General features: G+C 48.6%; 2 protein-coding genes across 2 annotated transcripts; one reads left to right on the top strand and one right to left on the bottom strand.

The window, feature by feature from the left end:
• Positions 1-1,880: 1,880 nt before the first annotated feature.
• On the bottom strand, positions 1,881-14,828 carry ATP5PB (ATP synthase peripheral stalk-membrane subunit b). Its single transcript, XM_024570331.3, has 7 exons — positions 14,675-14,828; positions 14,361-14,397; positions 10,298-10,443; positions 7,652-7,815; positions 7,194-7,319; positions 3,590-3,769; positions 1,881-2,355 (listed from the first exon to the last, which is right to left on the bottom strand). Exons 1-7 carry the CDS (start codon positions 14,712-14,714, stop codon positions 2,278-2,280), a joined length of 771 nt encoding a protein of 256 aa, XP_024426099.2. The 5' UTR covers positions 14,715-14,828; the 3' UTR covers positions 1,881-2,277.
• Positions 14,829-14,976: 148 nt separating this feature from the next.
• On the top strand, positions 14,977-21,924 carry WDR77 (WD repeat domain 77). Its single transcript, XM_024570280.3, has 10 exons — positions 14,977-15,193; positions 15,435-15,620; positions 16,590-16,731; positions 16,916-16,965; positions 18,215-18,285; positions 18,422-18,476; positions 18,954-19,025; positions 19,986-20,094; positions 20,572-20,640; positions 21,137-21,924. Exons 1-10 carry the CDS (start codon positions 15,079-15,081, stop codon positions 21,294-21,296), a joined length of 1,029 nt encoding a protein of 342 aa, XP_024426048.2. The 5' UTR covers positions 14,977-15,078; the 3' UTR covers positions 21,297-21,924.
• Positions 21,925-23,282: the final 1,358 nt, after the last annotated feature.

Raw genomic sequence — 23,282 nt, 5'->3', positions numbered from 1 at the left:
GCTCCGGAAACAGCCACCAACGTATGGTGACCTGTAGCTGGGGCCTCAAGGCCGGGCATATGAGGTCAGGAGTCCAAGTCTAAAGCCTGCACGTGGATGGGAAGGTACCTCGGACCCCCAATGGGTGAACCAGGAAACCCCAGGGCACAGATGGAAATGGCAGGGATCCTCGCTCAGTTTTATACTGCAGTGTAACAATCACTGATTTAGAGGATCCCACCAAAACATTGATCATCTCAGTCTCTGTGGGTTCGAGGACTGGGCAGTTTTCACAGCGTTCTCTGCTTCAGGGTCTCACCAGGCTGCAGTTCACCTATTGGCTGTGCCCTTGGTATTATCAGAGGCTTGAATGGGCAAGATCCACTTCCAACCCCCCTCTATTTGTCAGATGGATTTGTTTCCTTTCAGCTAGCTGACCGGGTCCCAGCTTCCTACGGGCTACCAGCGGGCGTCTGTCCTCACGGCCTCCTCTCTGTAGCCGTGGTGCTGAACAGGACACCCCCACGAAGAGCAGCAGTGGTCTTGCCACGGTTGAGTCAAATGGGTGCATCTCGGCCCTTGTCTAACTTGACCTCTTAGCATCAGACTTTCCTCCTTGGCCTGCCTGATCTCCATCTGATCTGACACCACCTTCCCTTCCCTTCCCACTCCATACTGTTTTCCTGGGTTGTTTCACCCATGCCCAGAGCCTGACGATCCATATGCCACTGACGCCTTAGTTTGTGATTCCAGCCATCCCTCTTACCAGCACGCAGGTCACTTCCTACATGTCGCCACATGGCTATTGAATTCACTCACATTCAGTATAATATTCAGTACTCACACTCAAGGTCAAAACTGAAAGCGGAACCTTTTCCCTGGAAACTCGCTTCTTCTCATCTATCCTCTATCTCAAGTCAGAGTGCCACCGCAAGCCAGAAACCTAGGAGACAACTTAACACGCGTCTCGCGCGCACTCCACCTGCCCGGTTTCCCTCCAGAGACCGGCCCTCTCCTCTTGCAGAACCCTCTCTGCCTTCCCTCCGGCATGTGCTCTTCCAGGGCTCTGCACTTAGCCTGTCATCTTTCTTGAGACAAACTCCCTCCAGTATTCCCAATCACAGTGAACAGCACCTTCCTTTCCCTTCTCTCAAGAAAACTGAGGTTCAGTCCTCCCTTCTTCCATGTTCTCCCTACTTATGCACTACTAATGTTGCCTTTCGTGTTTCTGATCAATTCCTTCTTTTCCATCTATACTACCAAGGCCTTCAGCCAAGGTCTTCAATGCCCTACAGTTAGATGGAGCCCATATCCTCTCTCCAAACCGCCCTCTAGTTGCCAGTGATGTTCTGAAACAAGAATCTAGCCATCATTCCTCTGCTTAAGTCATTTTTCATTGGCTTCCCTGTCCTCAGAGCAAAACCTAACTTCTGAGCATAGTATTTAGGGATCCTAAGGTTAACTCCTTACTTTTTATAGTTCCCTCTTAATGTTTTTAAAAAGATTTTATTTATTTTTAGAGACACGGGGAGAAAGAGAGGGAGAGAAACATCAATGTATGGTTGCCTCTCATGTGCTCTGTACTGGGGATCTGGCCTGTAACCCAGGCATGTGTCCCAATTGGGAATCGAGCTGGTGACCCTTTGGTTCGCAGGCCAGCACTCAACCCACTGAGCCACGCCAGCCAGGGCTACCTGCTGGATTCTTAAGAGTGATTTCACAGCTTACTGAGTCCCTAATGTTTTCTATAGACATATTACTAAAATAATAAAGTCAGTGATATGATTTCATGTATAGTATTTCCTTTAGTTATTTTAAGAGTACTAAAAAGCTCTAAATTTCCCACAATCTACCAGACAGCCAGAAGCAGCTCACCAGTAACAGTCTCACACACAAGGTCATTGGTTCAATGGCATCTTTAATTCTTACTCACATGACAAATGTCGCGATATTATTTCAGAAGATTACGCAATTTGACATACCTTGTTCAACTATCACTTTATTGTAAGATGACAGAATTAATTACAAATTTAAATGATAGCTCAGTAGTCTTCCATCAGGCACCAAATGCTTATTCCAAAGTGATCGTCGGACAATTCAAAATGTGGAGCAAGAAGGACAAGAAACACCTCCCTGGCCAACAGACTGTTTTAATTCTGACACTGGATGGAACTCACGCTTTTTATTTTTAGGTGGGGTGAGCTGGACTCCAGGAGAAGGTGACACAGAAAGCTTTTGTCACGGCCTGGCTTCCACTCGGTCAAGTGTTTCTAGCTGTCTCAATCTAGACTGATTCATTTACATGACTGGCTGCGCTTGGGCCTTCTTTGCAAGCAGCTTTAGATCTGCAATGCACTTGGCGATTGTCTCCTTTTCCTGTGACAAGCAAAGAGAAACCTGGTTAGACCTTTCCAAATGAGTGCAAACACCGTCATTCTAAAGGGTACTTCCTACAAGACCTGGAGGTTCCTCCACAACCTCAAGATGGATCACTGTCTTAGTGTGACAGACTATAGGAATTACTTAACGACTTACATAGGGAAGATGGGATTTTAAGCAAACCCAGGGACTTACAGTCATGCCTCAGAACTCGTCAAACCCTGTACAAACCCTGATGGCATTTTGACGAAAAAACAATGTCTCGGCCCTTGGCACTTGCTCGGGACTCGTGGCACTTGCTAGGACCTGCATGCGTCACGATGCCAGCCCGCAAGAGAAAATGCTTCCTCGGTGGGCACTCGTCACAGGTTCCGGAACGAATTAATGGCATGTGCCGAGGCGCCACTGCAGTTAAAACCCCCGGCTCACAGCTTTTCTAAGTGAAACCTGTGCAGTTTGAAGCCGGATACTTCTGCAACCACGTGTCACTGCCGTCAGCCTGCACAACTAGCGACTAGCGACTCGCACAGGTTAGCGCCAGTTGAAGGCCGCACTAAGGAGCAATGGTGATATAGCAAATGTTAAGAATGGAAACAATTGTTGATTTCTTTTCTGTACTTTTTTGTATTTTCCAAGTTTCTTAAATAAGTATATAGTACTTTTATGTAAAAGATGGTTTCTTAACAAAACTCATTAAGTATACTATATATCTGGAAAAGAGGACGTCAGGTCTGAAGTAAATAAAAAATAAAGATTTTAAAAAGGAAATCAAGTTCAGGTAAATAATAGGAAACATTTCTGTTCCAGACCAATAAATCAAGAGGCAGGGAAGGGGAAACGGAATAATCATCACGGAATTAGGAATGGAAGAGGCTCAGAAGCAGCCTTGTCCACCTGCTGTGTTTTACAGAGAAATGAACTATGTTGGTTGACGGTTCCCAGATGAGGGAACCTGAACACAGGTCTGTAACAACCAGTGTTTGGAACAATCTATGGTTTTGACCTATGAGGTAAGAAACCCTTAACCACCTTTGGAAAGGAAGAAGCCAGCACGGCAAATGTGCAGCCTTTTCTAGGTTCCACTATGCGGAAAAGCAACCAGAGCCTGTCTGCAGGCGGAAGTCTCCTGGCCAGCACTGCCCCTCGCCCACCCCGCCCAATCTTAACAGAGCTGTCAGCAGGTGCACGTCAGAGACCCCGCTCAACTCCAGAAGCTTCAACTGCCAGGTACCTGCTGTGCGGAGATGCTCTGCACCACGTGCTTCTCCACCCAATTTATCATGTGCTCTTGCTCCTTCCGACGCATCATGTTCTGCGCTGAGATGTGATAGTCCAGGCGACTCTTCACCTCCCTGTACACTCTGTGCAGCCGTTCCCGGTAAGTGACCTCCAAGGCCATAGCAATGTTATTCTGAAGCAAAAGTAAGAAATAATGAAAACTGCACAGCTGAAGAGTCACTTCCACTCTGAGGATTCTGCCTCCTACAGCTTCCAAGTTTTCTCTTTTTCCTTGCGGTGTAACTGCCACACAACATTACATTTGTTTCACACACACAAATGACGACCCAGCATTTGTACAGAGTGTGAGATGATCGCCGCGGTGAGTGCAGTTAACACCTGTCGCCACGCATGTACTTCTGGACTCTGTCGATTTTATTAGAAAGGCCCGTCAACACCAAGGGTGCTGTATTGCTCCTCATGTTCTCTTTTTCTGCTTTTATGGTTTCATTTCTTAAGATCTTGAATTCATTTGAAACTTGTTTTAGTACGAGGCGGAAGGCAGGAAACCAACTTTATGTTACCGACAAAGGCGCACACCTGTCTTCCCTCCCCCAAGATGAAAACGCCTCCTACCCAAGCCGCCCTCTGTGTGTAGGTCCCTCTCGGAACCCTCTCACCTGCTGGCCAACCTTTCCACTCACACCGCACTGTACTCGTTCAAGTTCATTCTAACTTTACGGTGAGTTTTAATACCTGGTAGGACTGTTCCTCGTGAATTCACTTTTTCAGAATACTGCTGGGTACTCTTTTTACTTTTTCTGTTAATCAATCTGTCCAACACCCCCACCCCCCATCTCTTAGTTTTTCTTCCTAGGAATGTGTTACACTTAGGGATTAAAGTAGGGAGAATTGATGTCTTTATAATATTAAACCTTCTAATCTCAGAACCTTATACCTTATAAGAACTTCACAAAGTAAAAAGATTATTCATTTCTAGTTAAGTTTACTCTTAGACATCTTTTCCCGAATTTGCTTCTTGTTTTAAGAGTTATGATGATTCTCTTCGGTTTTCTAGGTATACAAACAGGTCATCTATAAGTAAGAGTAACTTTGCTTTTTTTCACTTTTATACCTCTTATTTCTTTCTCTTCTCTAATATCAACTACTGCCTCCAGAACAGTATCAAATAAATTAATACTGGTGATAGGGATATTTTCATCTTCTAGTTTCGGATGAGATTCCTCACAGGCCTGCCTGTTGCATATAAAGGCTGGAGATATCAATCTCCAGCAGGCCCTTAATACTTCTAAGTACAGTGCTTCAGTTCGTCCGCTCTCCTGCCCTTCTACTCATATCTCTTCCATCACCTTCACTGCCCTCAACTCTCGGCGAATGACCTTCCTTCCCATGTCACTGAGAAAGGAAGCGATGACAGACTTCCCACACACTTCCGCCACCACGTGAGACAGCCTATCTGAGACATACCTTGCCTTCCTTTATGTAACTGGCCCTCTGGTCTCCTGAAGGACATCGTTCCAGCAAATTCCTCCCTCCCCTTTCTTGCACTAATTTTTCTCTCTCTACTCACTTCTGCCAGATGCTCACATGTAATGAGTACAGTTTCCATCTTTAAAAACAAATTTGCCTTGACTGCTACATCCTCTCCTCCTAGCTAATTCCTTTGTTCACCCTTACAGTAAAACTCCTTAGCAATTTTTGCAGTTGTCTATACCGACTCCAATTTCTTTCCTTCCATTTTTTTCTTCAGTCTACTGCCATCACTGCACTAAAGCAGCCCTTACCAAGGTCACCAAGAACCTCCATGTGGCTACATCCTATGGCAAATCCCCAGGCCCTTTATCACTTGGCTGTTGAGTAGGTGACTACAAATTGAAACAGTCCTGTATTCGCCTGTTGTTTCCCTGTGTCCCCCAGTCTTATGTTTTAAGTGCCACCTATAAACTCGTGACCCCCAGAAGTACAGCCTGGAAGTCTCCCCATCAGTTCCAGACTCACACATCCGATGTCCTAACAACTCTGCTTCACCAAGTCACAGGCACTTCAGACCAATGCATCCAAGACTAAGGCTAGTTGCAGCAAGGCAACCGGAAGTGAAATCCTATCACTTCTTTACTTAAAATCTTCAGTGACTTTCTCCTTCCGCTCACTTCAAAACTCTCACGGGAGCCTATAGGACTTTACATGAGCTCGCCCCCAGCCACACCTCCACCTTGCTTTTTTAGTTCTCCTCCTCACCCACTCTCCTTCAGCCTCACTGCCCTCCTTACTTTGCTTCAACTACACTGAGCAAGCTTCCCGGGATGAGGACCTTACGACTTTTCTTCCCTCCACCCGGAATACTGTGCCCCAGGAATCCATACAGCTCGCACCGTTACTTCCTCAGGTCTACGCTCAAAGATCACATCAGAGGCCCTCCTAGTCTGCCCATGAAAACTGTAGCTCCCTCCTGGTAAAACCTCGGTCCCTTTAACATCCCTTTGTTGCTCTACATAGCACTTTCTGCCACTTGACACTCATGTCTGATCAATTTGTCCTTCTGTCCTCCCCAACCTTGGCTGGAAAGTAGCCTCCATGAAGGCAGACTTTGCTTGTCCTCTGCTGCAACCCCAGAGCCCTGCCCTGCCTGGTGTCTCCACAGAGGAAGACCTCAATGAATGTCTATTAAATAAATAAGAATGTTAAAGACTATCATTTGATTCCTTTGAAAAAACTACATCCTCAAAAGTCAGATTTGGTTTGTGTGTACATATTATACATGAGACAGAAAGCATTCATTCTCTGCTTATAACCTAAGTATGCATGGAAAGAGGTTTTCAAACATTCATGAGCTTAAGAATTTTTCGGGATCCTGTTTTTAAAAATAGAGATTTTTGGACAGCTCCTAACAGAGGTTCTGATTCCACAATCTCAGAACAGGTGCAGACTCCGGCACCGAGAGACCAGCTCACGTGGGGCACTGAGACCACACTAAGGACTGCAGGCCTAGAGCCTCACCCTTCGGACACTCCCTTACCTCAGCGCCTCACTTTCACGCCGCGGGCCCCCCCGTAACGGAACCCCACCGCCAGGACGCCTCACTTGAAATACCAGGCATGACGTGCTGGGCTCAGAGTCATGAACAACAGAACACCCGAACATGTTCCCGAAGCTTCTCAGAAACAAGATGCCTTAGAATCACGCTCTGACCATGGTAAGAAGTCCTGGCGCCACCTGGGTCTGCTTCGCGAATTTGGAACGTAAGGCATCAGACTGTCTTACAGCACCTATGTCTCCTCGTGACATGCCCCAGACGGGGAATGCTATTTTTTAATCAGCTGTAAATTAATGACTATTTTCCTTTTGTGTGGACCCAAAATGTGTTCTTTCATAACTTGTACTCTTTCCAATTTTAGAGTAATAATTCTAATCAATTATCCACTTCATAGGTCTTAAATGTCTACACAGCAATAACCACCAAACCACACCTATATCTTCTCTTTTCTAAACAAAATACGCTCCACCTACTTAGCCATTTCTCATGTACGAGATTCTAATTTGTTTCAAGCGCACGCAGATGAGTAACTTCATTCTCCTTAGGAAGTCCTGAAACCTACCCTCTGCACATCGAAAAGGTAATGGCGCTTCTCAACCAGTGCCTGCTGGGACTTCTCCAGATCAATCGCATCCTGGATGCCTTTGATGGAAGCCTGCTTCGCTTCTTCCAGTTGGGCGATTTTTTGCTGCAATTATGACATTTATAACAAAGATCAGTGAAAGCACCAAGGTTAATAAAAACAGATTCCTTTTATTCTTCCTCAAAGTTATACTCATTTATAAAATCACCCAGAAAGAAACATACCATGTAAGTGCCATTTACAGGGAGAAATGCACAAATCCTTAAACTCCTGATCTCAAATTAGTAACTAACAACACCTGTAAGTGTACTCATTATAATTAGGTTAATTTCTCATTATACTGAACATATATACACACATTCATATAAAAAACATCACTTGACGGCCCAATGCTTCTAGTGTGGCCTAAAATGGGAAATGAGGCCTGCGGCTCTTACCTCATTGAGTTTATCAGCAAATTCCCCAACAGAGGCGCCATATTTTTTAACCATAAAGACAAGCAGCCCTATGGTTGATATGGCAGAAATGGTCTCTGCAGTGACCACGTATATTTCTTTGGACAGGAAATATAAGATAAGCCCAGTTCCGAGCACATAGGGTCCTAAAAGAAGAAAACATTACTTTACAATGGATATGCTAGGTTTACAAGGGGAAGACAGAGAGGTACTTCTGTATTTACTCAGTGGAAGGCAAAGTGAAGTAGTGACTGATTAACGAATGACGGATTGGAAAACATTCAGCAGAGTTGAGAGAACAAAGATCTGAACTCAAGGAAGCGGGACCCGTAAGAAACCGATCAACATAAATAATCTCGGAGTTCAGATTCCTCCTCCGTAAACCAGGAACAGTGCGTTCCTCGCGGGGTTAAGGAAATAGAAATAACGGGGTAAAGTGCCTAGCACAGCTGCTCAGCAAACAGAGCCCCTCCACAAAGATGTCAGGTAACTTCCAGAAGCCATCTTGGCAGCAAGATGCACAACTTATTGAATGGGAACCCTGGTCAGGACAAAACTCATCCACTCCTGCTCATTTTTACTGAACAGGAACCTGCTACTGGTTCCTGTTCAATAACCCCCCCAACTATAAAATAGTATATATTATAAAATGAAGAATTAAATATCAGGATTCTCAATTCCTGGAGCACCTGACTACAATGCTTCAAATCCATGTAGCTATCCTTTTCCTGTCTCACAAAACGCTACAGAGACAGGCCCCTTGGGGAAGCTCTCCAGTGTTTCTGAGCAGGACCAGCACCAAAGGATGTGAGGCTCTGCTGAGAATAAAAGGGTTGTACCGCGGACCCTGGAGCAATGTAGGGGGGATGGGGAAGTTAGAGGTGCTGCCCCTGACACATGGTCCAAAATCCGCAGGTAACTTCTGACTCCCTCAGAACTTAAGTACTAACAGCCTACTTCTGACAGAAGCCTTACCAGTGAGTAACATAAACAGTCAATCAACACATACTTTGTATGCTCTATGTACTATATACTGTATTCCTGCAATCAAACACGCAGAAGAAAGTCATAAGGAAGAGATTTACAGTACTTATGGAAAATATCCACATATAAAGTGGACCCCTGCAGTCTGAACGCATGTCAAGGGTCAACTGTAGTCTCAAATATATTTTACCCTGAGTTTCCCACACGAAGTTTCAAGTCATTTTTTTAAAGTTTCCCCCACATGGCCAATGGTGCGGGGACTGACTATGGAAGTGGTGGGGCGGGCTGCATGGAGGGGATGACAGGGGAAAGAGTGGGATGACTGTCATGGCATCGACAATAAAATATTTTATTTTATTTTATTTTATTTATTTATTTATTTTTGGCAAAAAAAAAAAAAAGGTATAATTTTGATTCATTCACACCTGACAGCTATTGTTGTGTTGGCTTGCAGAATTGCATTTTTCTTTTTTAATTTTTATTGTTATTCAATTACAGTTGTATGCCTTTTCTCCCCATCCCTCTACCCCAGACAATAAAATATTTTAAAGAAAACTAAAAAAATCCCCCCTTCAATATATAGATTATAAACGTGAATTTGCAAAAAAGGCCCGTCACGTGTAACGTTTTAATCAGCCACGAGGCTCTGAGCGCGCTAATGCTTCCTGCAAAGGTTGCAGTTACGGACTGCTATTTCAGGCCACTGCCTGGATGGTAAAAACCAACCCTTTGGTTTCCAAGGGTTCAGTCACAGTAGTACTTGATACAGCAAGGAAGGCAGTGCGTGCAGTGGAAAGGACACTAAGCCTACTGGGAACACCTGGGTTCAAGTACAACTCACGAAGACAGAATAAACCCTGGCAAATTCTTGATTTCTTAGTTCTTTTTCTAAAAAAGATTTTATTTATTTATTTCTAGAGATGGGAAGGGAGGGAGAGAAGGAGAGAAACATCAGTGTGTGGTTGCCTCACACACCTCCCCCCCCAAGTGGGGACCTGGCCCACAACCGAGGCATGTGCCCTAACTGAGAATCGAACTGGTGACCCTTTGCTTCACAGGCCGGCACTCAGTCCACTGAGCCACACCAGCCAGGACGGTTTCTGGGTAATAAAAATGTCTTCATAGGACTGTTGTAAGCATTAAATAATGTTAAGTGAAAACACATTACATTATGAAAATTCAAGGTTTCAGTTTACACTTTCCTGAGGGGAAAAACAGATAAATACAGGCCAATTTCTGTTTTCATGCTTTATTGTAACCCGTGGCTCTTTCCACTGTTATCTGCCAGTACAGTCTACAGTTCGCCGTTTCTTCACTGTGCATCCTGCAGTCGAATTTGTGAGCCATGATGGCCGGCCGCTTGGCTCACCACCGTGTGCCCAGACCAGTGCCTGGTACGGTGCAGCCATTTGATAAACTTGGTACATCAACAGATGGAGGAGACAATGCTAAAAATCAAGTTAAAATCCCAAACAAATTTATTCCAAGGACAAGTTAGAGCAACTCAAGATACTGTTATACTGAACCACTCTCAGTTTACTTTCCCAACAGCTGACTTGACTTGTGTGGCACGTGTGAAGAGATAAGAGGCCACCACAACCCTGGGTCAACACAAACCAGGCCATCCAAGTGGGCAGTGCTCACCTGTTACACCGGTTTTGGGATAAAGGAACTGGAAGAACTCCTCAGGGATGAGCCCGTGACGAACTTTTCCTCCATATTCTGGAAGAGGTGGTACAGGGGCAAGGCTTGGCTGTCCAGTGTGGAAGATCCTCGTTGCCTGCAATACCCTACAGGCAGCAATTGTACAAACTCAAAGCCCGTTCTTTGAAACAGAACTCGGCGTGTGAACAGTCAGCAGAAACAATGGATGGGGATGAGGGGATGAGGGCGGAGGCAGTTTCCCATGGTCATAACAGGGAGAGAAGAGACCAGGAACAGGAAGGTTAGGGTTGAATGACCAGCTGTGTGACAAGGGCAAATGACTTAGTAAGGCCACCCGTCATTTCCTACCCAATGCTAGGATCTCGGCGCTAAGTCTCACCAGTCAGCCGTCTGGCACTTTGTGTGTCTATGTTAGCACTGAAATTCGTAAGGACATAGACGGCAGCCATAGCACCTGGGTTCAAGTCCTAAACTTGCCACGTGACTTTGAGCAAGTGATTTAAACTTTGCACTGTCCAATTCCTCTACATGGGAACAAAGGGTACGACCTTGCAGGGCTGTGGTGAGAACTGAGTTAGTGTATGTAGTGTGTAGAATGGTACTTGGCACATGGTAAAGTTCTACATGAGCAGTCAGCTATTACACGCCCGCTGTGTTGTGAGCTCCCTGGCAAGAACTTTGACCTTTGAATATTCTCTGTGATGGGGTGCTGACCGACGACACTATGTGGAACAGGATTTTTCAGTGTTAGGTAGATCTAGTTAAGTTCACCTATGAATTGAACAGCTACGTAGTCCTCGAAACCTCCCTCCATTGGTTCTAATATTATTCTCTGTAAGAAAGATAACGCTCGTGCATCTGGGCTAAACATCGCACTCCCCTCATGATCCTGGTGTCCACCACAAGGGGCTCGGTGGTTTTGCTTATAAAAATGAGGTACACAGAACTGACCATAATTTGCTAATATAGCACGACCAAATCATTCATTCTACAAATACATATTTTGAACTTGCTACTGCTATTTTGGGGCTTGAACTATTGTACTATAGATTTGCAAGTTACTGTTGTATACAAGTAGTCTAAGATTGCATTTTTAGCAATTATAGCAAGCTGGTATCTCATCACATTTCTGATGAAATAAAATCCCCGTCTTTCTCCCATCTGCTGTCAAGCTCAGTCTCCTTTAAATATGCAGTATGTTTTTGTCCTTTCACCCCACTCTCTGTACCTCTTCCCCCTTGCAATGTAAGAGTTTATATCATTTCTTTGATTTTGGTTAAGTGCTTGTCTTTTGAATATTATTACTTTTTTCAATTACAGTTTACATTCAATAGTATTTTATATTAGTTTCAGGTGTACAGCATAATGTGACTATTACTTCTGTCTCCCGGTTTATTAGCAACCCCACCAAACTTTTCAAATCTGAGAATCACGTCTGAGATTCGTTCATCTAAATCAGGGTTTCTCAAGCTCAGCACTACTGCCGACTGGGACTACTGACGATTCTTTGCTGTAGAAGACTATTCTGCGCACTGCAAAGTGCTCCCCAGCACCTCCACAGCCTTTATACACTCGAGACATCTAGTGTGGCATCCCCCGCCTTCCCATCCAGGGGTGACAACCAAAAATGCTTCCAGACTGCAACAGGTGTCCCACGGAGAGCAAAACAGCCCCAGGTGGAGAACCGCTGACTTTAACCACAGCACTAAAGAACCTACTTTAGGCTGACACAAATCCCTCCCCATTTGGCTGGCTTAGTTCAAGCCCTTATCTCCTGGTCAAATACCCCTTAAACGCAGCCCTCTCCTCACTGCCGCCAATGTTTTGAAAATGCAAATTTGATTCAGAAACTCTAGCAGGCTCTCTCCTGCCCACAGAAAACAAACTAATAGAGCACAGGACTCAGCACCTGTCAAATTTTACACCCTCACTCTCTTCATTCTCCTACCCTCTAGCCATATGAAAGTATGTAACAGTCTCAACAGCAAAACAACAAAAACATGCCTCCCAACCGGCCTTCAGAACACCTCGGGTACATCCTTTACAAAGTCTCTGCAGTCTTGGGCTAATGGTCATTCATTCCACAAACCATTCACCGACTTTGTACTTCTGTCAGCACAGCGATGAGCAGACCAAGTCCTGACTTTGAACTCTCTAGCCGGGGTGTGGGACGTGTATGTATAGGTCCACGCACAATTTCAGACAGCTGTTTTAAGTCCTATGGAGAAAGATGGAGCAAGGTAAGGGGACAGGGAGCAACAGAGTGGGAGAAAGGCTTTTTTGGTAGGAGGCCTGAGGACATGTGAGGCAAGGATTAGGAGAAAGAGAGAAGAGCAAGTACAAAGATCCTGAGGCAAAAATACGCTAGTAGTTTTCAAAGGACAAGCAGGAAGACCAATATAACCACGGAATGAGCTCAGACAGCGGGAGGAGATAAATAAAGAGGAAGGAAGGGATCGATTCATTCTGGGCCTTCTGGGTTATGTAAGTTTGGATTTTATTTCAAGTGGGATAGGGAACTCCAAAGGGTTTGTGGGGGTGGGGTGAGGGGACAGACATAATCCCTGAGGCTGCTGTGAGAATGGGCTGTACTGGGAAAGAAAGATGCAAGGAATCTAGGGGAGACTACTAAAGTAGCCCAGGTGGAGGCAGGCAGAGGTTCATGCCCAGCAGCAGTGGTGGTGGAAGAAGGGGCTGGAGTCCAGATCTCAGCTGGTGGAGAGCCTTGCTGATGTATTAGATGTGGAATGTGAAAGACAGCGAAATCGAGGATACTCCTTGTATGTTATGTGTGTATCTTGTGTACTTTATTTATTACTTGTATAATGATTATTTGTCTGTCTGTATGGAGTCCCTTATTTTTTCCTCTGCTAAGTTGGAAGCAGTCAATTATGGACTCACTTTACTGCATACGCAAAAATAATCACAGATAGATGAAAGCCACTTTGTCAAGCCATAGTAATCATCAAACTTGTCAAGATTGAGGGCTAAAAACAGAAATCCGTCCCCCCAAAAGTGACATGTTTTATGAAATAATATTAACAATAACAGCTGCTAACATTTACCAAGCACATACTATGTATCAAGCACTGTTTTTACGGTTTCACAGGAACAAAGTCTTTTAATTTTCATAACCCAGCATACTATTACCTCCATTTTACAGATAAGGGAACTGAGGTCACACAGCTGGTAAGTGGGGAGGTCTGGGGTCCCTTGCCCTTCCACCCCTGGAGTCCTCGCTCTAATGCACTGCTCTATAGCCACCCCCCCCCCCCCCCCCGCACTGTGTGAGCTCCATAAAGGCAGGTACTTAGCGTTACTCATCTTTCTATCTCTGCTTCTACGAGTGGCAAATAAATACCTACTGAATCAATAAATTTCTCTAACTCTTACGATCTGGCAGGGAAAGTCAGAATCTGGGATACAGACCGAAACAACACACTTCCTAACAAAACTTGTTCACTCATATGCAGGATATGAAACATAAAGCCACGAACCAACAAAACAAATAAAACTCACAGACGCAGACAACAGTATGAAGGTCACCAGAGGGAAAGGAAGAAGAGGGTAAAGGGGACCCCATATATGCTGATGGAAGGAGCACCCAACGCAATATTCAGACCATGCGTGACAGAACTGTGGACTTGAAACTCAATGTTAACTGATGCCACCCCAACAAATGTAATTAAAACCGTGTTCGTGGGTACGCAAAAATTCTTACTCCAGAAACTCTGATTGGGGCTGGGGCAGTTGTGTCTAGCTGAAGGTCACAGGCAGATGGGCGGGGCTTAGAAGACGACAAAACCAGTTTCTAGTTCAGTTAGAACACATCATTTACACCCTTCAACTTTGCCACTATGTGATATTTCGATGATGTTCCAGGCAGTCACAAAAGCCCCAAAGTCTGAATGACGCTTTACGAGTTACAAAATTACTTAAAAGAAAGATAATTCCTGGCCCGAAGCTAGAAAAGGGTCACCGAGAAGCGAAATGAGATGATAAAACAAGGACGAAGGGGCGTTATTACACCCCTCTTACTTACCCCGGCCCGAGGAGGGCTGCGTTCTTCAGAGAGGGGCCTGCAAATACACAAGGCGCAGGTCAGCAAGGTCAAGGTGAAATTTGATTTGCCCCTTCCTCCGCCCCTCCCGGGGCCCAATCACTAAGGCCATTTTCCTCTCTTTCCTGTCCCCCGAGAACCCACGCCCACTTTCCGAACGGCTCTAATAAATCCCCACTCAGGCCCAAGTCTCGCCGCGCCTTTCTTCGCCCCCTTTTCTTCCACCCGCTCCATGTAACCCCAGACGGGCTTTTTTACAGTCACTGGCAGGTCGGACCACGGTCTACACCTCTTACCTGCTGCAGCGGCAGCGGAAAGTACCACTCGGGACAGCATGGTCAACGAGGGTCCACTCGGAATTCTGGGCGTCCCAGTGACCCGGACAAGAGAATCTGTCACGGGCAGGAGCAAGATGGTCGCTCGCAAGTCTCGCGAGAAAAGAACGTGAACCCTCGTTCCCTTCAACTTCCGGTCGCATTTTTTTTTTTCCTCGCGATAAGTGGCACAAACCGCGGTGAACCTGTTGCGGAGAGCGGCAGCCGGAAAGCAGAATGGAACGGGAGAAGCAATTCTCGCGAGATGTAGAGAGCCTGCCTGTCCAGAGGGGCGGAGGCCCAGAGAGGTACCACGTGGGAACTATCCGGGCTGGATCTCCTGGGGACGTCCACTTTGGGTCTAGGTTGGCATTGAAACCGTGGACATGAGGAAGGAAACGCCGCCTCCTGCAGTGTCCCCGGCGGCCCGCGAGTGGAACCTTCCCCCTAATGCGCCCGCCTGTATGGAGCGGCAGTTGGAGGCTGCGCGGTACCGGTCGGGTGAGCCGAGATCGCGGGCCTGGGGCTCCCTCACCCCGGCTCGGGAGGACCCTTTCCCAGACTGATCCTTCTAGTCCGCCTCCGCCCCGCCTGCCACCCTGATCCCTCCCTCGCTGAGCTCTGTCCCCAACTGTGCCCCATGTTCCGGAGCTCAAATCCAGGCCCGCGTGGTTTTCTGTGCGGTCGCCATGGAGACGAGCCCTTACACGCCTCACGCGCTGACAGCTTGTACCTCCTTTAGATGGAGCGCTCCTGCTTGGAGCTTCAAGCCTGAGTGGTCGCTGCTGGGCTGGCTCCCTCTGGCTTTTCAAAGACCCTTGTGCCGCCCCCAATGAAGGCTTCTGCTCCGCTGGAGTCCAGACAGAGGCTGGAGTGGCTGACCTCACTTGGGTGGGGGACAAAGGTATCCTGGTGGCTTCCGATTCAGGTGAGTCACTTTCTCCTCAACTCCGCAGGTGGAATGGAGGCCAAGGGGTACAGGTCAGGCTAGGTTCAGTCTTCAGTGCCCCAAACTTGAGTTCTTGGGGTAGCTCGAGGATGTTGGTCCCTAAGGAGAACTCCTGTGTAGGAAGAAATGTCTTTTCCGAGATTCTAAATTGCCTGGTGGAAATTTATAGCAAAACCTGTAACGAAATTAAGAAATGGGTTGCATCCCGTTTTTGTTCTATGAAACCTGTCCCATATCCCCCCAATCCAGACCAAACCAGTCTGTACTGTCTCTTCCCCTATCTCCCCATTTTCTTCTTCATAAATGCCTTTACTCTGCTTTCTTTGTTTTGAATGTCAGACTCAGCAGTGGAGACTTTGTTATTTAAAAAAACCAGAATTTGGGTGTTGGCAGGCATTACCGGGAAGGGTAGATGTGGACATTAAAACTTGACCCTCTCTGACAGTTGAGCTGTAACACTTCATGTAGTCAAGACAACTTCTGGGGGTTTCCAGTACTTAGCCAGTCGCTGTGCAAGACACCGAGTTAGTCAACTTGTTTTTTTAAGACTCTGTAAGACATTTATTGAAATTGTTCAGCAGATATTTATTATAATTGGGAAGCTTTAACCACACTGGATCGTGTGCTACAGAGACAGTTGTGCAGATGTCGTCCTTTTCTCCCGGGAACTTATTTTCCAGTATTTCCTCCCAGGAAGTGGGGTAATGGATTTTACCAGCTGTTACATATTTTTCTAGAAGCCTTCCCCACCTACAGTCTGGAACTAGGAAAAGAGTAATGCCGGCATAGAGGCTAACTCCTCTATGGACTCCTATTTGGACTTTGCTGTTACAGAAGTAACTTACTTCGTTAGCTTAGTGATGATGGGTTCCCTGGGTCCTAGGAGTGAGTTGCTGTCTTGGTGGAATTCAAGCTTGCTTCCGCCCCCCTGCATCCTCTCCCTGACAGGTGCTGTGGAATTGTGGGAGCTGGACGAGAACGAGACACTCATCGTCAGCAAGTTCTGCAAGTATGAGCACGACGACATCGTGCGCACGGTCCGTGTTCTGCGCTCTGGCACACAGGCTGTCAGCGGCAGCCAGGACTTCTGGTGGGTCCTCGTCCTCTGCACTCCTGTCCCTGGGCCTCCTGTGGGCATCTGCACCATTCGATTAGCCTTATTATGTAACGTTTTGGACTCATCATAAGAACCCAGTGACCGATACGTCATGTCTGTAAGGTTTCCCCAGAGGGCTTGCAATCCACTGAAGGATCTGTTTCCTTTCGCTTCTTAGCATCAAGGTTTGGGACCTGCCTCAGCAGATGGTGCTGAACTCATACCGCGGTGAGTGCCCACTCTTCCTTTCCCAGTCCTGGCCTTAGCTGTGTTGTTATTTTTCTCTGTGGGCTCCTTGAACTTTGCTTGGACGTCAGGGGCAGCAGGTCCCTGCTCTCCTGCCTGATGGTTCTCTTCCAAAGGCGTCCGTCCCTTGCCCTTTCCCTTAATTCTCTGCCTCTGTGGGTGGCCTCATCACCTTCTTGGCCACCCGAGGCCCTCCCTCACAGTCATCTTCCGCTCCCCCTGCTTCCCCACTCTCAGTTGGTCACTGCGGTCCTGTGTGCCTTTTCCCATTTGGCTGGTGACCTCCCTTCTCCTCCTCATGCTCCCATTTGCTTTCAGTTCTTACCTCACATGGATGGACAGTGGCACTCATCTCTGCACTTGTCACCTCTGCTCTGTCATTGGTTTCTTATGGCTTGCAGATTAAGGTCCCACTGTCCTGTCATGGCCTTCGAGCCCTTTTACTGTCACCACCCCTTCGGGCGTTGTGCAGTAGCTAAACCCGGTCCCAGCAGATCCTTGGCCTTCTCCAAGTACGAGCCCTGAGGCTTAGGAATCCATCCTATTTCTCAAGATTCCCATCATTAGACGGAGATAAATCACAGAACCACACTGTGTGTGGGGTGTGGGCAGGGCAAGGCCAGCCCCTTCCCTGAATTTTACCCAGAGGCTCTTTCCTTTGCTCTGGGAGAAGCCCCTTTTGTGGTGCACGTTTGCTCTTCATACTCCTGAGCATTGTGCCATGGTAAGCTTTGGGACAGGTGACAGCCGTGTGTTCCTTCTGTGACGTGGGAGAAGGGTGTCTGTGCAGGGAGCGGTGGGAAGGGAGCACTGAGAGACTGCAGGCAGCTATTCACTCGCTTTTAGGAAAGAGAGCATTCAAGAAAGTTGTTTCCTTAGAACTCTTGGTGCCCAGAGCCCCACTGAGGCACGCGTCCTGCGGTATGGAAATTACTAATCCACAGTAGGATGCTACCTATGGATTCTTTCCCTATTCTTACTCAGCCCCTCATTTCTCTTTCATTATCTTTGCTAATTGGATTTTTTCCCCTATGCCTTTTTAGGTTTTATAACTCTATCACCATTTCCTCTTAGGTTTGATCTAATTCAGTATCTCATGAAATGTATTATTGCATCCCGAGACGAGGCCTGTCTCACACCCTCCCTCCGCCCCCTCGGTAGGGTCCGGGCCGTTTGGTAGCTGTGCCTCCAGCTGCTTCTCTGTCACATTTCCCTCCTCTCTCCTCTGCAGCTCACTCAGGGCAGGTCACCTGTGTCGCTACCTCTCCCCACCAGGACTCCATGTTTCTTTCGTGCAGTGAGGTGAGATAAAGCCTCTACTTCCCTCCCGTTCCCTAACCACACTCCAGCCCTCTTGGCCAAAGTCCAGTGTGGAGACCCCCTGGCCTGCAGCTGCTGCTTTGGATCTAAAGCCCCCTTTCTGCTCCTCTGCTTCCAGGACAGTAGGATTTTGCTCTGGGACACCCGCTGTCCCAAGCCAGCATCGCAGATGGGTGAGTCTGAGAGCCGGCCGTGGGCCAGTGGTACTGCGAACCCACCTGGAAGAGGCTTGCCTTGGCCAGGGTCAAAGGAAAAGCTGCCAGATGCCCCGCTGCTGTGGCCTAAGTTACATGATCGCTTTCTTTGCCTCTAAGGCTCTGCTGACCCTGTTGTGTGCAGCGGGCACCATGGGGAAGGACTGGGTCTTGGGTGGGTGGCTTAATCTCCCTTTCCTGGAAGGGTCAGCAGAGGGGCCAGAGTTGATGTCTTGGCGCTGTATGTTTGAAACCTGCCTATGACTTGTGTCCAGAGAGGGCAGGAGGCTGATGAATCAATGAGGTTGTGAGGGCCAAGGAGGAGGGCTCGGCTGCCTGAGTGGGCTGGGGAAACCGAATGCAGCGCTGCTGGGACTTAGGGGGGCTTCATCCGAGAAGCTTCTTCTCAGAGCTGGGCTCTGAGTCTTGCCCTGACCCCGCTTCTGTCCTTTGCAGGCTGTGGTGCCTCTGGCCACCTTCCTACCTCCCTGGCTTGGCATCCTCAGCAGAGCGAAGTCTTTGTCTTTGGTAAGGGTGACAAAGGAACAGTGTGTGGGCTGTGGGAAGGGGAGGGTGGGAAGAGGCAGTGCCAGCTCCACACACACAAGGCTCCCACGGCTCTGTCCTCAGCGCCCCTGGGCGCCACTGGATTGTATAATGGGGGCTGGGAGGGACGGAGACCCAAAAGTGGTTTTAGTTTAGCTCTGGACAGCATGATTTTTCCCCAGGGGGTGTGAGTCCCGATTGTTGATTCTGGTTCTTGTATCCTGGGCATGACTAGAAGTCAGTGGGCCCCAGAGCACATGGAGTGCCCACGGTACAGCAGGTCCTCGAGTGACGTCATTGCACTCAGCTGCTGTTTTGGTCTAACGTTATGGGACTCCCTAGGAACCTCCCCTATTTTTCAGACTGTAAGACGCACTCTTCCTCCCCACCCCAATTTGGGAGGAAAATGGGGGTGCGTCTTACAGTCCGAATGTAGCTTACCTGGTTTGCTGAGGGGGAGGGTTATTTACGTTATTAAATATTTTACCACATTTTTTGCCTCAGTCTTTTTTTCCCATTTCCCTCCTCTAAAACCTAGGTGTGTCTCATGGTCCGAAAATACGGTAACTCTCGTATCAGTTCGCCTGCAGTCACAGTGGCTTCCTCGTGCGTTGTCTCACTTGTACTCACAGAAGCAGTGGACGACGTTAGGGAGGGCTTACGGGCGCAGGCAGTTTCGTTACACTGCGGGTGGTCACAGTGCTGTCCTGGTGCTGTGGTTTGTGGCTAACGTAATGACTACATGGCCCATCGATTTAATTTCCACAGCCGCCCAACGACTGCTCATTCCCTCTTAGCCAGAGAGGAAGCTGCTCCTCAGCTGGCTAACTTGTCCAGCCTTGGGCACGGGCATTCGGAGCCAGGCCCGGCTGCCCCCCCCCCCCCCCCCCCCCCCCCGACCCCGGCTCCCGCCCACTGTGACACGCTCCGTCTTTTCTGCAGGGGATGAGAACGGCACTGTCTCCCTCATGGACACCAGGAGTGCGGGCTGTGCCCTCAGCTCAGCAGTGCACTCCCAGTGCGTCACTGGGCTGGTGTTCTCCCCGCACAGGTACTGTTCTTTGTCACCAGGGCCTGCTGGGCGGGAATGGGCCCAGCGAGGGGGCAGGCGTACGCTGGCTGGGACGTAGCTGATTAGGTTCACTCTCCTGAGGTTTCAGAATGTCTGCGGTCTCTGAAGACTGCCACCCTTTTTTGGGTGGTGCAGTCCCTGTCTGCTGATGACTGACACCCTGCCCAGCACCCAGAATGGCCAATACTGTGGGCTTCTGGGACAGTGTGGTTGAAAAGCCCGTGCGTCTGGGTTGTTGCTGGAGCTGCAGGGAGGGACCAGGCGGGTCGGTTAGTTGCAGGGTGGCTGTCACCCTGGGCTCTCCTCCATTTCCCTCGTCGTTCCATGGGCCTTGTACTGTGGACCCGAGGGGTAGCCAGACCCTAGCCCAACTTGGGGATCAGGCTGGGGGCTGCCCTGCAGGGCGTCTGGGGTCCTATGGGCCGTACCTTTACAACCCTCTCCTTCCTGTCCCAGCGCCCCCCTGCTGGCGTCTGTCAGTGAGGACTGCTCCCTCGCCCTGCTGGACTCGGGCCTGTCTGAGGTGTAAGTGCAAGGAGGAGCACTGGGACCAGGCACTGGGGAGCGGGGTGGCGGGTGGCTGGCTCCTTTTTCTCTGCAGGGAAGTGCATTGCCTCCTTCAAGGGGACGGGGTGATGGCAGCAGGCTGCCTTTTGGCCATCACCCTGCTTCTGGGGCTGGCATTCTGTCTCCCCGGGGGGCGGTCTGCCCTTTTCCAATAAAGAATCACAGTGAAATGCAGCCTGTTAGGGGGTGACGGGCACCCCATAGAACATCTGAAGTGTACTTGGTTCTTGGCCTCGATGTGCTGTCTGATCTGGGCCGCCCATATTCCCACCCCTGCTGGGGTCACCACTTCGTCTGGGGAAACCGGGGTGGCTGAAATCCTGGGGGGAGCTGTGCTGCCCCCTGCCAGCAGCCCCACACGGATGGTCATGTGGGTGTGGGGGTGTGGGGTCTCCCCCCCCCAAGTCGGTTTTCCCCCCCTGCCCCCTACCATGCTCAAACTTTTCTGTTCTAGGTTCCGAAGCCGAGCCCACAGAGACTTTGTGAGAGACGTCACCTGGTCCCCGCTCAATCACTCCCTCCTCACCACCGTGGGCTGGGACCACCGGGTCATCCACCACGTGGTGCTCACAGAGCCTCCCCCCGCCCCGGGACCTAACAGTGTTGCCGAGTAGGCTGGGCTGAAGACAAAAAGCAAACTCCCCTGGAGTAGCCTCGCCCTTTGCCCCTGCCCCTCAGTTTGTGAGACAACGTGGAGCCCTCCGCGGTAGGCTGACCCCCCAGATCTGGGCGGTCACTAGGCATGTCTCTCAGCCGGGGTGTCTGGGTGCTGGGATCCTATAGGCATAGGGAAGAAAAACTTCCTGGAGGATGGATTGGTATGTACGTCTGAGTGTGCGTGTGTGTGTGTTTGTGTAGTTTTTGGTTGTGGAGGGAATAAAAAATCCATCCCACATTGTTCCCGGGGCCCACCCTCCCACCACCCTAAAAAGGAGTTCACAAAAGGGTTTTGTGCTTCCCATGTGGCTGTGCATGAGGAACTGGCCGCATGTGGGTGACGTGTGGGACGTGGGCGTTCTGGATTCGAGGAAGCAGCTCGTATACCACTCACAGGCACAGGAGCTTTTTAATAGACTGTAATTCACCGTGGACGTGGGCAGTGTCCCCATTCACAGAGATCCAGCCAGCTCACCTCGGGGAGGAGCCACGTCACTCACCACAGTTCTGCACATCTTGCCATTGAACCGACTCAGAAATCCATTTTCTGGCCCAATAAAATGTGACTGGTGCCTATGTAACGCCTCCCCGCCTCCCGCGCAGTTGTGCGCGTGCGAGATGAGTGTTTTTCCGTCTCAGGTGCCATGGGGAAAATCTGGGGATGCTGCAGGGCTTACAGGCATTTCAGTGAAGTTAAAGCCCGACCTAGACTTGCAGAGAAACGCCTGCCGCTTCTCTTACCTGCACGTAGCCTGGGGCCTCCCCTCCCACCTCTGGACCCCTTTCTGTGGATGCAGGGCATCTGGATACTGTTTTTTTGTGGACTCTTAAGTTCTGAATTACAGCGTCAGAAAGAGAATCGGAAATGCTGGCTGGGGAAGTAAAACGTTCAGGCTTTGTTGGCCTGCCCTTTTAAGCGAGTCTTACGTACATTAGACATACCTTACTTATCAGGGTATCGGTCTTACAGCCCCCTCCTTTTTTTTTTTTTTTTTTTTTTTTTTGCTTCCCAGGCCCCAGAGTAGCTGGTTGGAAGTTAAGGTAACATTGGGTTCCTTGCACTGGTGGGCCGGCTACTCCTGCCAGCTGGAAATCAAGGGTCAGTTGCTGAGTGTGTTGGCGCTAAATATAACCAGTTCTGTGCTTTTGTGCTTCGTGAGTTTAGCTTAGCTATACTCGAAAATGGGGCAGTTGGAAGAAATGTGGACACAATTTTTTAAGTAAAGCTTCCCTTGCCAAGCTCCACCTCTGTCTCCCGATTCCCCTCCAGGAAAAAGCCATGGGGACTGGTTATGTGACCTACCAGGTTGGGGGTGAGGTGGGAACAGAAGTTACACTTAAGATACTTAAGTGTAACTTCTCCAGGGGGTAACAGAATGAGTTGGTAGAAACCCTTAAGTTCTTCCCAGAGGTGAAAGCTTAGCATTTGTGATCATTTAGAGATAGTGAGGCCAGGGGCGAGGAGTTGGAGTGGCAGAGAGAAAAGCTGTCACAGAGTAAGAATCCCAGGAAATGTAGGTGTAGGTTAAGGTGGTTAAAGTGACATCAGAGAAGGAATACGGTGTTTGAAGAGCCACACTGCCGTTACACGTGGTTCCGGTTCAGAATTGTTCCGGTGGGAGCAATTCACGTCTATCAATGACAGTAATGGTTGCCGCGAAGATGCTTAGAAGCCTAATCAAAGGCACGGTAGGAGTGACGATCACATATTGGTTGAATGTGAGCAAAGGAGATGGCCCGGTATAGGAGACGACTACAAAGCTGGAGGTGTGTCATGTGCAGGGCTGGCCACTAGGTCCTCGGGAATGGTGAGCATGGACGTGCTGACAGGTGAAAGGGGGCTCATCTTGTGTGGGAGACCGTATGAGTGTGTTCTGTTCAGTCTCACTGGTTCAGCTGTCTGAACGCTGGAGTAAAACCATGTCCCCCTCTTCATCGTTTTT

Source organism: Desmodus rotundus, chromosome 12 (genome assembly GCF_022682495.2).
Source record: "Desmodus rotundus isolate HL8 chromosome 12, HLdesRot8A.1, whole genome shotgun sequence".
In the NCBI taxonomy this organism is placed as follows: domain Eukaryota; kingdom Metazoa; phylum Chordata; class Mammalia; order Chiroptera; family Phyllostomidae; genus Desmodus; species Desmodus rotundus.
Note: the sequence above shows the minus strand (reverse complement) of the source record. Positions and strands in the feature narration are given on the sequence as shown.

Excerpts from the sequence above, each read along its gene's own strand:
- WDR77 (XM_024570280.3), top strand. The coding sequence starts at position 15,079 with ATGAGGAAGGAAACGCCGCCTCCTGCAGTGTCCCCGGCGGCCCGCGAG. Across the intron at positions 18,477-18,953 it reads CAAGCCAGCATCGCAGATGG|GCTGTGGTGCCTCTGGCCAC; the intron begins GTGAGTCTGAGA and ends TGTCCTTTGCAG. Across the intron at positions 19,026-19,985 it reads GAGCGAAGTCTTTGTCTTTG|GGGATGAGAACGGCACTGTC; the intron begins GTAAGGGTGACA and ends TCTTTTCTGCAG.
- ATP5PB (XM_024570331.3), bottom strand. The coding sequence starts at position 14,714 with ATGCTGTCCCGAGTGGTACTTTCCGCTGCCGCTGCAGCAG. Across the intron at positions 7,320-7,651 it reads TTGCTGATAAACTCAATGAG|CAAAAAATCGCCCAACTGGA; the intron begins GTAAGAGCCGCA and ends TCATAATTGCAG. Across the intron at positions 2,356-3,589 it reads AGAGCATCTCCGCACAGCAG|GAAAAGGAGACAATCGCCAA; the intron begins GTACCTGGCAGT and ends TGCTTGTCACAG.